Genomic DNA, 19,140 nt, shown 5'->3' with positions numbered 1-19,140 from the left:
ACACCAAAATAACAACTGAAGAAGCCAAGCAATACAGAGATACATTTAGCTACATGTTGTTTTAGTCAGAAAAGCCTAATTCTTACGAAACTGAATGAATTCTCTGATACACAGCAGAAAAAAATATCTAACAAGAAATGACTGCAAAATCCAAATAGTCCTATGCATTTAATTGGTGACAGGAATGAAAATATTGTGAAATAGGAACACTCATTAATGAACTTTCAGTTTTTACTCAGAAAAATAGATAAGAGAAAACACACCTTTAATAAGTCCCTTTTCTTGCAATGTTTTCAGCGAGGGTCTTCGGCTGATAAACTTCTTTAATCTGCTTTTGACTCGATTTCTGTCATTTGTATCAGAGGCACTGTAGTTCAGTCTGAAAACTGGAGAAAAAAGAAAATAAAAGTTACATTTCTAGTAAAGCTACATTTTTAAAACTAGTAGTACTTCATGCAAATTTTCTTGAAAACAATGGCTATGTCCACCCTTGAGAAATCAGACAGTAGGTCAGTAGTATAGCTGGTTGGATAGTACAAAGAGTTTGATTAATATTTGTGTGAAAAAACATGATGCGTTCACTCAGTATTATTCATGGAGTCATATTATTTATTGTTCATAAATATTTGGATGGCCACCAGTTTACTTGTGAAATGTTCATGAATCCCAAGAGTTTCACATGGATAATTATTCAACTGAAAGTTCCAGTTGGAAGTGTGCTATATGTTATTATCGGGATACTATTTTTATGAGAAGGGGTGGGTTGATCACAGCACTGGTGATGGTCTGAATCCCCTTGCCAAGTCAGATTAGGCATCCCATTATTGTTAATACAGTTGTAGAAAGCATGGCTTAATAGTAAGAAACATATGCAAGATGCATTAATTTATGGAAGAAAAAGTGTTCCAATTCTAACTACTACATTTTATTATATTTAGGTATTTACTGCACTGAGAAACCTTTGGGCTAAGTTCTCTTATGGCTTATGCCAGCAAGATGTGGGTCCCACTTCCTGAGAGTCCACAGGAGCAACCCGTGATGATGCAAGTCAGCTATAACTTCTTGTCTTCTGCGGTGTCCACAGAGAACTGTCACAGCCCCCTAAATGGGCAATACCGATGGCAAGAGGCATCCCCAGGACCCCAGAATATTCCCTACTTCAGCATTCAGCACGTCTCCATGTTTATATTGTTCCATCCTGTGTTTAAAGCAGTAAGTAGGGATTCTGTGTAAGAAAATCTCTATGAGGATTCCCCAGCCTCACACATCCTAGGAGATCTGTGGGAGGCCAGAAATATCCATTTTTTGCCCCTCATGAGGCTTTTCCAGTTTCCCTGGCCCTGGCTCTGGCAGTCCCTAAGTCACTTGGAGGGCTGTGAACAAAAGGTTATATAGCAAGATGCTATACAATCTTTTCCAGTAAGATCTCCAGGGCTGGAGGGGGATGAGATCTGTCTCCTGGCCCACTCAGTCTCCATCTCATTCCTTTTCATGGACCTTTGACTGCAGAGAGCACCTCCTCGCAGAATTGCTCACCGGAAAGGTAGCTGGTCCGCAATTCTTCATGGAGAAGAGGAGATCCACAAGTTTACAGTTCCCTCTCTGTGCTCCTCTAAGAGAGAAGATTCAGCCTTCCAGTGGCAGAGCTTCTATGGAGCATTCAGGGCCCCTCTCCTTTCATAACTTCTATGACAGCATGGTTATAGAAGTACAATCCTCCCCCCACATGAAATCTCCCCCCAGGATGCAACTGTCCTCCCTAGAAGGATCTGAGAAAAACATTATAGAGGGAAATCATGATATAGATTATGCTGGGTTTTGTAGCAAGCAGTTTCACATTAGTTATAAATAAAAACAGAATGCTAAAAGGTGCACAAGTATAAAACAGTGATGATAAAAAGGGTCCTCTTAAAGAACAGTACAAAATCCTGGAATAATGTGGTTTATATTACAAATCTGATTTTAACAGCCAACCTTATAAAACGGTTTACACTTTGCTGTTGTCAAGGGAGCAAAACTTGCCAAATTGTTCATTTTAAGTAAATATAACCATAACCAATTAAGGAAAGCAACATTTAAACACATGCCTGTGATAATCGGAGCATAGTTTGCTTCTGATTTCACTACTGATTTTAACTGAAGAGTGTTCAATTTTCCCACAGCACTAAAATGACCCCACACATACTTCCACAAACTAGTAATCACACAGGACAAATAAAACAACACTTTATTGGAAAATACACAGTTTGGTACAATAATCCATCATTTATGAAAAATAGACTTCACATTTTTAATGGTAGCATTCTTAGGGCGATGCATCATAGAATATAAAGATTAGTGTTCAATTGGTTGACTCTTTTGTTCACTTTATATTTTAGAACTTTTTGTTCAAATTAGGCAATCCTTGGCAAAGATAGGCTAAAATTCCAAGTCACTCAGCCTTGCTATAAAAAGAATAACAAATGGATGCTTCCAGTTCTGCATCTTAAGGGTACTTTGAAACAGTAACGTGAATTGTATTTAGTTTTCTGACTGTGGCTATGTGGCTTAAGTTCATTCTCTCCATAGTAGTTCAATTTTTCTTTTCTTGCTCCCAAGGTGCAGCCTCTCCATTTCAAATATGGCACAAGTAAAACCACTCAGTTACTTTATGCCTGCCACATTTCTCAGTCTGCAGAAATCCTTATAAATTATAATTCACATAACGCCTGCTTGCACTTCAGTATTAGCTCTGACTAACACCAAATTTGTTAAGATAATTTAACAGATCCCAATGTGGTTCACATTGAAGAACAGTTTGATAGGGGATCTACAATTCAATTTGTGGGGTAAATAATCCTTATGCACAGAAAGATGTTTTATTCCAGCTCTGTAGTTTTATACCTAAAACAGCAACTATGGTGTTAAAACTACATCTAGAGGTAGGAATCATTATTGTCATAGACACTTTTTGTATATTCCATGTCAGATTATATATAGCATGGAGAAAAACAACAGCAAAGCCAATTTTGATGAGTTTCTTATATTATGCTGGTAAGTCACCAGACATGCAAGTCACCAGAGGGAAACCTCCCAGAAATTCAAGGGTTTGGGTAATATGATCCAGAATTGAGCGCTGGCTAGAAATACTCTTGCTGGGATCTTGTTTAGAAATATATTTTTTCCTGCCAAACCACTGCTCTCGTGGTATCCCCATGTAATAATGGCTTTGTTTTATATTTGGAAATGCAAAGAGACCTAGATGTTGTTTCCAAATGAAAAAGTGTAGTTATACAACAGAAAGATTATAACAAACAGCTTTGTATAGTACTTCACTTTTTCAAATTTCAGACTACGGGTGTGACTAGTGAAGATCTTCCATTAATGGAAGTTGGCAAACTCAAACAAATTAACTACCAACTGTATGTAACAACTTGGCCATCTAGCTGTCCATTAGTTAAAATGACTGTCTGCAGTCGGTTTGGAATCCTTGAGTCTTCTTCTTCTTGTTCTGCATCTGCCATCTGTAGAGGCTGCTCTGTTGATTGTTCTTTCTGAGAAACAAACTGTAGATATGTCAACAGTTTCTGTTGAACTCCCCATGGTCGGTCTCACTTACATATGATCTGGGCGCTGAATTCTTTTTCTTTGTGGCAGCTGGAGTTGTCCATCCTTTTTCTCCATCCAATATATGAACACGATCACCAGGTTCTAGACCTGGCAGTTCTCTAACTGACTGGCATCTGTTGTAAAAGTGTTCCTAAGCTCTTTTACCCTTTTTATCAATTTTAGCTACTCTCTCTATGTTTGGCCACTTTGGAGATAGGTTCTTTTCCAAAGTTGGAACATAAGTTCTGAGTTGTCTTCCCAACAGGAGTTGTGCTGGACTACATCCAGTAGCTGCTGTCAGTGTTGATCTGTAACTCAGAAGAGTGATGAAAGGATCTTCCTGCTGTAAGATTTTCTTGGCTGTCTATATAGCTATCTCAGCCTCTCCATTCACTTATGGACTGCCAGTAATATGATCAAAATCATACTTCGTTAGGAATGACTTAAATTCTGCTGCAGTGAATTGTGGTCCATTGTCCATCACTGGTTGTTCTGGAATACTGATGTCAGAAAAAGTGCACTTCAGTTTCTTGATAACACTGCAACACGTTAGGTATTTCAAATACATGATATTTCTGTATGACTGGAAAAATAATCCATTACAATGAGGTAATGATGTCCTCTGAATTGGTATAAATTTGCAGCTAGTCTATTCCAAGGTCTGTCTGATAGAGGTGTTTGTATACTGTATTGTTCAGCATAATCTCTGAAGTTGATTTGTACTGGATCTCCTTTCAAAAATCTAATATAATCAAATCCTCGACAGAGTTCCTCCACCTTTCTCACTAAGCCCATCATGGCTACTGTGCTGCAGTTGAGAAGCTGTTGGTCTTTGATCCTTTGTTCACATGAACTCTGAATGAACTTTGAGCAGGGGCTTGGACTAGATGACCTCCTGAGGTCCCTTCCAACCCTGATATTCTATGATTCTATGAATGCATAGCTTTGTCTTTCTAAGTTGTTTCTATGGTGAAGTGGCCCATGCAGTTCAAAATACCTGCAGAGCTAGTCAGAGCTGTGTCAGGTGACTTCAGCTATGGGATGGATTGAAGGTGATTGTAGGTGCCTCCTGAGATGACTGTGATGTCAGCTCTTGAATTCATTTTAAAGTCAATAGTCTTTCTGTGAATATTCAATTTCAGTCACCAGGCAGGTTCTATGTCATCACAAGTGATAGACCCCAGAAACAATGGTTCTTTATTGTCTGTAATATGAGTCAACTGCCTGCCTGCTTAGGTGAGGCAAACAGCTGCAAAATGTCCACATTTCATGCATTCATTACACCGAGTGCCTCAGCCTGGACATGCATCTTATCTTGGGATGTTACTTTTTTCACACCTTGTGCATGTAGGCTAGAATTTGTCCCTCTTAGGCATTGTCTACACTATCACTGTAAGTTGATCTAAGTTACACTAGTTAAGTTACATATGTTATGTAACTTAAGTCTATGTAACTTACATCAACTTAAAGTGCATCTATATTGTGCTATGTCATTATGTCAATGGGAGATGCTCGTTGAGGTGGAGTACTGAAGTTGACGGGAGAGCGCTCTCCCATCAACTTAGTGCGTCTTCACCAGACCCACTAAATTGATGCCACTTCATTAATAGCAATGCCAATTTAGTGCAAAAGTGAAGACAAGCCCTTAGCCTAGGAGTTTTCTCTCCTTCCCTCGGGATTTTATGGTAATAACTTTTAACACTCGAGTTTCTGTTTGTAGCTTCTCAGTTAGTTTCAGATTTTTCAAGTTGCTCCTCACTTTTGTTCTATTGTTTGACTAATTCTGATGTCTTTGCTATCTATATATATGGTTAAATCTCTCAACTACTGTGAAAGGTTTTTGCCTGTTAATTCAATAACCAGCCTGTCTGATTTTCTCTTTTTGCATTCCCCAAGTCAGTTTTTAGCCAATGCTTGCAGCGCTTTTGTGAAATATGCAACATTTCCCACTCGTTCTCTGGTGACCGCTTGCTCTTTCATAAACCACATTTCTCTGGGGTTATAAAGTATGCATCAAACAGCCTTTTATAGTAATCTTTGTGACTGTCTTCAGGAAAGTCAAAGGATTTAAAGGTATGCTCTGCTTGCTTCCCCATAGCATATATTAAAGAAGATACCTGTATATCTCCACTTTCTTTGTGGAATTTATTTGCAATGTGAAATCTTGCAAAATATTGTTTCCAGTCTGTCCATTGTGAAGGTTTGTCAAAGCTGGAGTTCTCTGAGCTTTGAAGAGTGGCAAGTTGATGAGATCCTGCAACCTTTGTTGCTTTACTCCCTCTGTCTGCAAGCTTTGTTGCTGTTCCTTTTGTTTTCAACCTTAGTTGCTATATTCCTTCTGTTTCCAATCTTAGTTGCTATGTTCCTTCTGTTTCTATTCTTAGTTTACTCTTGATACCATATCATGATCTTGTGTACCAGATATGGACTAATCACAGAACCTGCTTACACACCAGATATGTCCAGCATAAGATCCTTCCCTGCTCTTCCAGATCAGGCTGACGCTCATTTAAATAAGGTCTTTTATGCACAGTGCCACCTAGTGGCTGAACAGTATAATACAGTTTAGCATTCCATTACACCTCCAACACTCATTTTAAATAGGTATTTCAGTTGGTACCATTATATTGGCTATTCTGACATATGATGGAACAAATTCTGGAGCATTGTTTAAAGTGCACTACACATACATGCTTCAAAAACAACATGATCCAACCAGTAAAGACCCGTGTGAATGTTATTTCCCCTCTCTCCCTGCACAGATTATTCCCACTGGAAACACAAATAGTTTTTGAGAGAGGAAAGGGGAATGAATGCTTGTCTGTGCTGGGCTAGGAAACCTTTACAGAATGTGTAGGTGAAAATTACAGAAGGCAAAATGTCATTCTAAATTTTCCCTTGCCAAAAATGAGATCAGGACACTACATTCCAGCAGCAAAAGGATAAGGAGAGGTTGCACTTTCACGATAAAGAGATTGCATTATGGTACTTGTATGAGGTGAACTGAAAAATACTATTTCTTTTGTTTATCATTTTTACAGTGCAAATATTTGTAATAAAAATAATATAAAGTGAGCACTGTACACTTTGTATTCTGTGTTGTGATTTAAATCAATATATTTGAAAATATAAAAACATCCAAAAGTAGTTAATACATTTCAATTGGTATTCTGTTGTTTAAAGTGCGATTAAAACTGCGATGAATCATGATTAATTTTTTTAATCACGATTAATTTTTTTAGTTAATCACGTGAGTTAACTGTGATGAATTGACACCCCTAATCATAAACCTCTGTAACTGTGTAAGTCATCAAACAGGAAAGGATTAATTAATGTAAAATGATGGCTTCCTACAGAAGATGTTATGTCCTGTCCACCAAGGAGGTTCACTGACAGCAAACGAGCCATTGTGAAATATCAAAAAACAAAGACTTTGTTAATTTCTCCCCCTCCACACCCATGAAGAGAAGACGTGCATGTGGACTCATGCCATCAGCTTGAACTCTGTCAGAAGGGAATAAAAATGCCTGACAAGAAGAAAATGGATCTCTATGCTGCTTGGACTTTGAAAGGGCAAGATTTCTAAGCACAAGCAAGGGATTCACAGCTGCTTAGTCAAGGTTGGCCCTTAGAGACATAGAGAGCTTGCATATTACAGCAGCTTCAATCATCTTTTGAAACCTAAGACTATAACTTGTATGTGTGTATGTTTACCTGTTTAATCTTATAAATAACTTTCATTTCTTTTTCATAGTTAATAAATCTTTAATTTATTATAGGATTGGCTACAAGCGTTGTCTTTGTGTACGATCTAAGGTGCAGTGACTTGGGGTAAGTCACTAGTCCTTTGGAACTGGGAGTAACCTGAATATTGTTGTGATTTTTGGTGTAAGGGACCATCTGTCACAAAGACAAGCTTTCCTGGGTGGCAAGATAGACTGGAAGTACACAAGGGCACAGACAGGACACATAATAGGCTGGGGAAGACTCTGCCTCCCCAAACAGCCCCATGTGGCTCCACCCACGCTCCTTCCCAAGGCCCCCTCCTGCTTACCGCTAGTTGACTCAGCCCAGGCGGGGCTGCTTCTCTTTCGGGAAGCCTGCTGGGGTTGAGGCTGGACCTAGGGAAGCTGGGACTTGGGGTGGCTGGGGCTCCATGATAAGGCTGTCACTTAAGGATCTTAAGTGCACTCTATACGTCTCTAGGGAAGCCTGGCAACGGGAGACAAGATGGTCATCACATCACAAATCACGGACCAGGCTACAGCATCAGCTTCCTATAAGGAGGCCAGCAATGATGTTCTTGCTCAAAGTTCACATACAGTTATGAAGGCCTTAAATTGCTTGTGGTGCTTCTCTGGTAAATGTTTAATAAAGCTGTTAAACTTATTGTAATTAATAAAGTCATATCCTGACATCAACACTGTTGATTAGCAAGTCTGAATTGTAAAGTCGCTGAGGAAAAAATCTTGTGATTGGATAGATGGCGTAATTTCTGATCTTTGTTGCAAGGGGTAGACTTTGTACGGTATTATCTACCAGGCTTATTAATTGCTTCTACCACCAAGGAATTCTGTGACAGGTGTGAAAACAGAAATTCTGAGTATTTGGCTGGAACATAATATACAGGTGGAAGGTGCTTAACTGGAGTCTGCCAGATAGCCTTAGCAGGCTCAATGAAGCCTCATTCACAGAAAGGGTCACACACGCAGAAGCTGTACTATATAAAATGTCTAGGAGTTATGCTGAGAGGCCTGAATATCCTCTGAAGGAATTTGAAGCGCATCTGATATGTGCTTCATTAGCTCCTGAAACAATCTAAAATCATCTTCCCTTGAGGGTGCTAGAGGCATTACAGCCTCATCTGGTGATAATGAAGAAATGTTTGTATAGAGTGTTACCTCTTTGTCAGGTTGATGAGAGGGGAGTGATGGTTCAGGAGAATGACTCTCCTTAGGGTCCCTAGAAAAGGCACTCAGGACCCTTACCAATGACTGATTATATAGAGCCCAGAGATCCCAAGAAGGCCACTGTGGGGTCACATAGAGCATAGAAGTAGGGATCGATCATTGGTCACAGTAACTGGATGGGAGCCAAAGTTGTCTGTCCCCACTTGTCTTTCTCTCAGTATAAAGAGTAGTATCTTGTAGTGCAGAAAGGGGATCCCTGAACAGAAAATATGAGAGTTGAAGAATCATCCTCAACAACTTTCAGGGGAGGTGATAATCATTCACCCTGAATAGCAGGAGGTCTTGATGAGAAATGCAGAGTTGGTGACCCGGAAGATCTCGGGATGGACAAGTGAATGGTACTGCTAAGTAATGGAGACTCCAGCTTGTCTGAAACAAAATGATCCCTAGAATGTCTAAACTCCCGCAGTACTGATGAGCAGAAGTTGAATGTGATTCTGTAGAGACCATCATTGGTACCAAGATACGAACCCATACGGAATGTACCAGTGCTGTGGGTACTGAACGCTTTGAATGAGTATGTCCAGACTCAGATGTACCAATATAGGGAGACAGTGGTAGCAGAGAAAGGCTCTACTAGATCCCCGTTGCTGGAGTGTTTTCTCACAGTAGAATTTTCCAGCTGCCCATCCTGCACCCAGGAAAGAGTTTGGAAGCAGGAAAAGTCTCTGGCAGGGAGAAGCAGTGGAGATTTCCCCACAGCTTCCCCTCGACAGAGCTTTTCACTGATACATGTAGTTACATGTTACAGCGTGGACACAGCTTGTTTTTCATTAGTGTGTGCACATGCTCTATATGCCACTGTCACTGGGTGTAGTACAGACATAACCTAAGAGTGCTTGGAGGCCAATGTATGCAGGATTCTCTAAGCCGGTACTGGACGCTGGTCTTTGGGCTTGCCCTTCATCAACAATTTAAACTTTATTTCTCTATTTTTGAGATCTGCCTTTAAATGCAGATCTTACACTTGGACCGTATATCAAAAAACAGAGTATCCCAAAAAACAGAACCACCAAGAGTGGCCGTCTGGTCTGTTTTGGTAGTTTACAGATTAGGCATCATGTAAGTATGGTGGATCAGGCTTGAAATTTCAGGGGGGAAAGGTTTCCAAAACCTTTATCCAGAAACATGGTGCAGATGCAGTTAAATGAACCAGAAAAGACACCGATCCTTTCAGAATTAGGACCATGATTGCATGTGTGATTACTTTGTGTGAATGTGGTGAGAGAATATTAAATAGAAACCCTGCAACCAGACAGTACATTTCCAGCTGTCTAATTTTTGAGGAGCAATGCTTTGTACAAGGCCTGTATGACCCAGAAAGGAACAGGTTTAACATTTTCTAAATTTCCCTGTATGTATTGACATGGTTTACCCCTATATCCCCACACTAGACAATATGATCCTACCTTCCTCCCAATGACTTTTATTTCACTCTCAATTTACAAAACGTTTATACAAAATCCCAAGGGTTTACCTATGATTAATTCCTGCCAAATACAGTATATTTGAGTACTTTGAACTGGTGTTGAAAGCATTGGTTTTTGAAGAACTATCCATTAACGACTTTCTGGACTGTGACAATGGATATTGACAGTGCTTGTCAGACTAAAGCACTATTGATTGTTTCACATCATGTGTATAGCAAAACCAATTTCTTTCAAGTGCCTCTTCCTAACTGTAATACATTATAACAGTGCCTGTTTATCATAACTCCCAAAATTATTGTATGTAATGCATTCAAAAAGAAAGGGTTCAGAGGGAATGAATGGCACCAGCGGGAGAAGTTAAGGCACTAAACAATGCAAATACTTTAGCATTGCTAGTTTCTCTTTCATTGAGATTTATTGCTGAAATTAAAACAATACAACAGTGTGTGCTGTGCTTTCTTTAATAATCTTGAACATTTCCTGTAAGGTAAAGCTGATTTGTGCAATGAGAACAATACTTATACAGGTCAATATTTCACTAACTTCTTCCCAATACACTTACACAGGCCATTATTTCACTAATAAGAGCCACAAGCTTAGTCCTTCAAGGTACTGAGCACTTTGGTCCCAGTCCTGAGAAACAATTAAGCATGTGCTTAACTTTAAGAGTGTGAGTAGATCCATTGGCTTCACTGGGAATATTCATATGCTTCAAGCTAATCACTTGCTCAAGTGCTTTGCAGAATCAGGTCCAGCATGCTTAGCACCTTGCAGGACTGTGCTGAATGTAAGATACTAAATGTGAGCATAGAGAAAATGTCCCATAATTCCTTGGATACTGGAAATGTGAGTTTAACAGTGATACAGTACTGTATAATCAGGGCATAGATTTTCAGTTCATTGTGTTGGAATTTATAACACTTCGGCCAAGGCAACACTTTACCTGTTCCTTCCACAAGGAATACAAAATCTTTTGAGGGTCTCCTTAATTTATGTACTCACTGCAGTAACAGGTACAATCTCACCCTTCATGGTTGTATAGCACCCTTCATCTGATTATTTCAGCCTCCCACAATTCCTATGAAATAAGTAGTTATTATTATATCCTGTTTGAAAATAGGTAAATTAAGACATGGAGAAGATAAGTGGTCTGTTTTACAGGAACCCAGAAAGCCAGTGGCAGAGAAAAAGATAGAAAGCAGGAGTTCTGACCCCTAATCCCCTCCTCTTCCCTTAGACCTTAGAGTTGTGTTTTTTTTGCGAACAGGTTGCATGGATCTGAAAATTATGCAGCAGCAGATGATAGCCAGAAGAGGCTAGAGGGATTTCTTGAAGATATTTCTACTGTGTAAGGGCATGATAGGCCTAAATGCATGAACTTAAATTACATTCAATGTGTTTAAATTGTGTTTAAAACAGGTGTTTGAAACAACCAAGTAGATTTGTTATAGTAAATATTTATGCAACAAACTCAGAAATAAATAATAGGACAAAGAAAACAGTGATTATGTAGCACATATAATTTTGCTGTAATATGACAGCCTTATAACTTAAGTGCCCAATACTGTCCTTATACTTCATGAAATCCATGTCATTAGCAGTAAAGATGCAATAAAATGACTATATAATTCATATTTCTGCATAAAACTCTTATGCTTCTAAAATTTTTGTGTTTGTCAAATCTCCTAACATAAATGGAAATAAATTGAAGGTACGTATTAGTTTCGCTGTAAGTTTACATTATGAACTGAAGTTGCACTCATAGATTTTGCATTCGTTGTTTGTAGCTTTTATAGGGAGGAAAAATAATGGAGTATTTCAGAAAACTGATTGCATTTTGTTACTGTCACCATCTTAACAATGCCATTATGTTGTGTATACATTACATTTATTTTAAGTATACAAATCACAATGCCAGAAATCAGTGAATCTGTTTTATTCATATAGCGTGACTGGCTTATGTTAATGTAACGTGAAAAATGTGTCACTGGGGTGAAACCCGCTCCATTCACACAAAGCCAGAGTATTCAGGCTCCATGTAGGTGGAGCATGGAACAGTTGGGCAGGTGATTTTGGTTCCTCCATGCCAGTGCCAGGGTGCCGGACTCCTGAGCCATCTGACTACAGCATCTATTATGGCTTTTGGGCTCAAACAGAGGTTGCCTCCTCTTTGTGCCACTGGCAGAGAGTACGGGGGTCACCGGAGCTGCAGAAACATGGCGCTATGGCAACTCCCTTGGTCTGTGCCGATTGCAGCCTTCTGAGATAGCTTTTTTCTGTCTCATGTATTGGTTGTGCAGATGCTCCTATGTGGCCCCTCCAGCAGCAGAGCACCTGCACAGCACCTGGCTTAAATTTTATCTTTCACTCTTGATGAATAAGATAAAGTAATACCCTGAAAAGCATCTTTTTCAGCATATAACAGCAATGAGCATTCAAACCATATTTCTTCTGGTGAAGGATGCGCTTGTAATAAACTATCACAAAATTCAGAAACACAATGGAGTACATTTTTTTTCCTTCAGTGCACTTCTCTATAGTGAAAGCAACAGAGCAGCATACGGTATAAAATTCCCAGAAAAACAGAAACAAACATTCAACAATTTCACTGGAGTTGGATTTAGGAGACCAGGATTATATTATTGGTTCTGCCACTAGCCTGCTGGGTGGCCTCACCCAAGTCAATTTCAGTCTCTGTGCCTCCATTTTCCCATCTATAAAATGCCTTTGTAAAGCACCTTAATATCTGCAGTGGAAAAGCCAAGTAGCATTTAACCAAAATATGTTTTTCAAAGTTCACCTGTAGCAAATTTTTTACAGTGAGGGTAATATCATTGGAGCAACATAGCAAGGCATCACTGGCAATTTTTAAATCAAGATTGGATTGTATTTCTAAAAGATATGCTCTAGTTCATAGAAAAATTAATACAGGGAAAACCCATGGTCTGTGTTATACAGGAGGTGAGACTAGATGATCACAGTGATCCCCTCTGCCCTTATAATCTATGAATATCTTAAACGTAGAATGTGAAAATGATTTGAATAAGCCTTTTTTGTATGTAGAATTCTCAAGAAGTAACAAGCAGGGACATGCTTCCCCAAAAAAGAGCAGAGAAGAGTGAACCAGGAACTGGCTAACATCATCACAGCGTTGAGAAGATAATTCACAACAAAAAAATGTATTGAAAGAATTTAGCATGTTTTTTTTTCTGGTTGTAGAATAGGTGTGAGCAGATATTGATGCAGCCGTTGTATGAATTCACTTAATAAATACCTTTTCAAATTTTTGCTCTATTGATTGATTGTGAATATTTATAATTTAAATTAAATTGCTCAGTTGAATGGTCTGATGAGCTACATGGGTCCGTATTCAATGGCAATACACAAGTGGACTGCTGTAACCACACAGAGCCCCACTGACTTTAATGGGGATGTGCCTGGTCTGAGAGATAGGGCAATTTCCTGCAATATCCTTGAAAAAAAACAACATATTGAATTAAGTTTAAGTATCTTTGTATTAAACACAAAGTTTATGTGTTATTGTGGGATCGCATGTAACTTCCTCGGGGGGGGGGGGAGGGAAAGGCGGTGACGGAGGGGATGGACCCAAGAGCCAAACAAACTTTGGCAAGTTATGAGCTTCACGTGACTATTTTAAACAATATGCCAGACAAGGAGGAATTTTGGAATGAACAAAAATTAAGTGGGTTTTCTAGGGAATATCTGTGGGGGTGGGGAATGCAAATTCTCACCTCTGGACCCAACCTTTCAAAGCTATACTGGGGAGATAACCATTGTCTGCTGATCGCCTGTTACTTGAGGGCAAAAATCAAAGGCCCATGCTGTATAAAGTCAAGAATGAAGATTCTTGTCCTGAGCTAAAGCAGTGATGAACTTGTGATGACAGCAAAAACTCTGTGTGGGGGATTGAAGGACTGATCACCTATCAGGGTCCTTGTTGGAGTAGGGGTGGTCTAGGATAAGCTTATCAGCATGTATGCATTTTATTTTATTTGTTTAAAATGTTTTTTCTAATGCTTTCATGTGAAGAATAAACGTGCACACTTAGAAAGAGGTTATAAATTGTCAATTACAACTGTTCATAGCCTCTGCGGAGAAAGCAAAGTACAAACACTGACATTTCTAGGCAGTCTGGTTTACTGGGAAACTCACAGTGTAGACAGGGAATTATGCAGCCTGGAGACACCCAACTCACCATGGACAGAGATGTGCATCTCTTCACAATAGAGGTGATGACACTGGGAGCTGGAAGCTTAAAGTGAGTGCCCTTGTTGGACCACAGAAGGGCAATATAGGTGTAGTAGCCCTGAAATGTGACATATGGATGCTTCAGTCTCTCCATGCATTTTCAATTTTAGGATATTATCTGTAATTTATTGTAAGATGTGTTATTAAAGATAAGTGGATCTCATGCTTTGGGGCACAAACTAACCACCTGCAGAGGCCAGGAAGGATTTGGTACTCCTTGTATCTATCTAGATGCCATACATGACTTCAGTGGGATCACTCAGATACTTAAAGATACATGCAGTGTTGTTGCAACTGTGTGGGTCCTAGGCATGTGTGGGTCCAGTGGAAGCTAGGCATGTGATTAAGTACCCTGCTGAACTTGGGCCATTCTGAAGGAATATTATCACATGAAAATCATTCTTCACTGATTTTTTGTCAATAGTGCTCCATTGCTCAAAGTGAACACAAAGGGGATGAATTAAATGCATTTAGAAATGTGATGGAATATCAATAGAATATCAATTCTTCACATTATTCACCCAGTTGTACCACCATGTGTATAACCTTATTTTTTTCTAGACCCAAAATGAGCTTATTAGCGCAAGCCATACAGTAAAGGACTGGATTTGAACTATACTATATATAACATATGTTATAAGAACCAACAAGATGATAATGTTTCCTTCCAATGAATAGCTAAAGACACATGGTATTATTCATATTAAAAGTTATTATTTGAATACTAAGGAATGTTACATACCAGGAAACAGCAAATGCCAAGATGTGTGTTTGTATTCTAAATAAGAAGTCAGCAGCAGGGTTTGAATAAAAAGGCAAATGGAATTTCTTGTGAAGAAGACCCACACCCATTGTCTTGAAGGTAATCAAGGAATAGCCCGTCAAAGAGCTGAGCTCCATTTTCTATACAAACATTTTTTATTATTAAATTTGTGTCTTTTCTATTTTATTAAGTTATCTCTACCACAAGTAAATCATTACTAAGTGTAATTGAACAAAGGTTTTTTTTAAAAGAGAATAATTTCATATGCTAAAGAAGTAATTTTACTTCTTTCCTTAAACGAAAGCTCTTGTAATAGTTTCCTACATTTATTTTCACAGATTGCAGAGGTCCTAGACAGACTGATCTTTACCACCATGAGCTTCACTTTACTTTTCTGATCCAAGTTATATACATTTATTGATTAAAATACAATTGAATTTAGAAACATTCAAACACTTACAGCCTTTTTTTACAAGACAGTTCCTTAGGTAATTCTACATTACAAAATTATGTCAACCTAAGTTACATCGACTTACAGCCACCACAGTAATTAAATCGTGTTTGCAGATCCACACGACACTCCTTGTGTCGGTGGTGCACGTCCTCATCAGGAGTGCTTGCACCAACCTAACTGTCAGTGTGGGGCAGCAACAGTTGATGTAAGCCATGCAGAGTCTACACTGACACTGCATTGACCTAACTATGTCGACCTAGGAGCTATACCTCTCATGGAGGTGGAGTTATTAAGTTGGCATAGCAAACAAGTTACATTGGAGGGTCGCAACATCTTGGGGGAGACGCTTACAGAGTTAGCAAAAAGAAAAGGAGTATGTAAGCTGCCTTACATTGACATACCTCGGAGGTGTAGACCATGGCTTAGTGTTGAAGAATTTGCACAAAGGAAAAAGGTCTGTAATGAAGGTGTTTTAGGAGCTATGTGAAATAAGCACACAAACTAAAAACAAAGGAAGGGAAAGTTTATGGGCTCAGTTTTGGTTCTTCTACAAGTCTGTTCTACACTGGGTAGGGGGAAAGGTGTAAAACAAACTGTGGGTTGGATTGTTTCTTGTGTGGTGTTTGTATGTTGTTTGTGGGTGGCAGGGAGAAGGAGAAAAAGAGAGGAGGAACTGCATGAGGAAGCTGGTTATGGCTCCTTGATTCTTAGGCCAACTTGCATGATCCCAAAGGGCCTGCTTCCATCGCACGCCTTCCCAAGGGAGTGTTTCCAATGACTTCATTGAGGGTTGAAGCAAGCCATAATGGACTACAAGCCAGCTGAGAAATGGCACAGAAGCTGCACTGTGACCCATCCCTGCCTTATGCCAACACATCTCCTCTCTCCCATGAGATGCTCCTTATGCTGAGGTGAGAATGGCAGCTGGTGTAGAAGTCAGCTTTGCTGGCTTCATGCCAGTTCTCAGATGGGCAGCTGCAGCCAGATACTGGTCCCTTTGTGTCACTAAGGCTCAGAGAATGTAGCCCAATGCTTCTAGCCACAGGAGAGGAGCACAGGGAGGGCACTACTTGCTCTAACTGCTCAAAGGAAGTAAACAGAATTTGCATGACAAAGCCATCTTGATACACAGATGTAGGGGAGGAAGGCATGATTCAACTGTCACCTTTCTCCGAATACTCCCTTTGGGAGCACTAACACTGCCAGTAGCCCTTGTTGCCCCTGATTTTCCGACCACGCCTGGCGCCCCTGTGAGTGTGCTGTGGAGGGCTTCCTGTACCCTGTACATATCTCTAGTGGATGAAGGAGCCATTTCTGAATGTAAGACCTTGTCTACGCTGGGGCTTTCAGCCATCAGCATCCAGCTGCCAGTATAGCTGAACTGGTGCAAATTGCTAGTGCAAATGGGTAAACCACTATAAATCACAATTGACACTGTGTATTTTATCCTTCCTTGAAACAGGGGCAAGCTAAATTGGTGCAACGTATAGTTTAAAGAGGCTTACTCTGACTACACTTGGGGTTTATACTGCTGCAGTTACAGTGATGCCTGTCCTACCATGGCTAAAACGGGGGCAAATCCCAACTGTAGAACTGGCCTAAAGGAGAATGGTTTTAGCTTTAAAATCAACACCCCAGTTGATAAACTGAAGCAGGATTTAATCTATATAAAAACATACTGACTGGCAAAATTTAGCCTTTAAAGTGAGAAGCAAAACAACTAATGAAGGACAAGCTTTAGAGTTTGGATATGGTTCAGATAGGCACCCAAAACTTGAGATGCTTATCCAAAGCTTATCTTGTGCACAAAAAGCCTTATTTCAAGAGCTCTAATATATGTAAGCAAAAGTACTGTAGAATGGAAATTCTATTATCAGGAAACAGCACCTTATGACAACATTCATGTGTTAAGTAGTTAAGCATCAAAGTTTAAGCAAAACATTTTCCGGAAAACTACTTCATGGAAGTACAAGACTTGGATGAAATCCAACACAGAGAAAGAAAATATTATTAAGGAGAAAGATAATACAAATGCAATTAGGCTATCAAGCAATAAAACTCAATATGTGCTTGATATCTGAAATCTTCCAAGCTTACATTGAATAAGTAAAGAAGAAATCAGAGGCCTTAATCTTCTGAAGTCTTACTGTCCAAATTCATGGTACTATTATCTGAGTGTTTCAAAAATATTGTGACTATTTATTCTCAGAATATGAAAGCTTTATTTCTATGAATAACCTAAAACTTGGGTAGGGACAAACTATGTATCCCTGATTCATTCAACATTGAAGAATTGTTTCAGAAAAGTACACTTCTTTATTTCTAACTCAGTTTTCGGTACGAATAACCAGAAGGGAGAAAAGGTTAGTGTTGAAGAACATTTTTCATTCGGGTATCCTGTCCTTCCCATTAATGACAGAAAACACTTCAATAATAGCTCGCTTTCCTACTCTACATTTTACCATTCCTAAATGACTCAGAAAAAAATGTCATACCAGATGAGACCATTGATACATCTAGTCTGGCATCCTAATTCTTCCAGTGGGAATATCTGATACTATTCTCCAGAGGGAGGCAAATAATACAGCAAGCCAACTGTGCTTCTGCCTCCCCCATCTGATTTCTCCTTCCTTGCCTCTCAACTTTTTGCTCCTTAAGCTTGCCTTCCTCTCCCCTCAAATCTGACCATTTTATTGATTCTCAGCTTCATTTCCCCAATGTCTGAATCCAGAAATCTAATTACCACCTCCCCAAAATCTCAAATTGCTCAGGTGAAAGTTTCTAAAAGGTGACTTAGTATTTCTCTGCCTGATTCTCAGTTGGTTTGTAGGGTTTAAACTTGTCAGTGGTGTCACTTTTGCCATACTACTATATTCATAGCAAGGGTTCAACTGGAAATTAGAATTCCCACTATTTGATGTTGTGCCTGGAGAGCATCACAGCATTTACCAATCAAAATGAAGGACCTCTCAAGACCATGTATTTTTTTCAGTACATTTCTCTATCCAATTTGCACCTGGCTTTAATTTTGGTTAATATAGAAGTAAATGGAAAAGTCCTTATTGACTTTCATGAATAGTCTTATCGAGCATCCTATGAAGAAGTGTATGAATTTTTAAGCTATCATACAGTGTCATCATTTTCATCTTTAGTCTGAAATCACCCAACTCAGAGAAAAAATACAGAAACTCATTTCCCAGTCAGGAACAGACTGCACAGATTTTTCGCTAAAGGGAAAAATCAGGTGCAGATTTGGTTAACATTGGCTAATAATACCAATTTGTTATCCCAAAGTCAATTTACATGGGAATGGATAGTCAGCTCCTCACTCTCACCCCTCTCCAACTGACTTCAAATGGCACAGTCTTTGGTTATCTTCTCCCCACGTTCCTAAGGCATCACTGGGTCTGACTCCTGTTACTTTAGCTTAAGCTTCTTTCAGTAGAAGGCAATTATTTTATGTAAACAGGCTTACTTAGTAGAGATTCATATCTATTTGCTTTTTAAACTGCTTCTGTGGGATAGACAAGACATCTTCATTAAGTTACCCATGATTATTCCTAAGGCTTTTTCCCTACCAGTGATTGTGTGAGTGCATAGTCCATCAGCACATATGAGAATTATAAACTGTTTTGATATTTATTTATGGTAAATGTTATTTGACAT

General features: G+C 39.2%; 1 protein-coding gene across 1 annotated transcript in view; it reads right to left on the bottom strand.

Moving 5' to 3' along the window:
- ARHGAP15 (Rho GTPase activating protein 15) overlaps positions 1 to 19,140 on the bottom strand; it is a 467,991-nt gene that overhangs the window by 184,412 nt on the left and 264,439 nt on the right. Inside the window, exon 9 of the mRNA XM_084643055.1 lies at positions 264 to 386. Within this exon, the coding sequence (XP_084499181.1) occupies positions 264 to 386 (123 nt within the window). The remainder of the gene's footprint in view (positions 1 to 263; positions 387 to 19,140) is intronic.

Source organism: Lepidochelys olivacea (assembly GCF_965140295.1).
Source record: "Lepidochelys olivacea isolate rLepOli2 genome assembly, chromosome: 11".
NCBI classification, from domain to species: Eukaryota; Metazoa; Chordata; order Testudines; family Cheloniidae; genus Lepidochelys; species Lepidochelys olivacea.
Note: the sequence above shows the minus strand (reverse complement) of the source record. Positions and strands in the feature narration are given on the sequence as shown.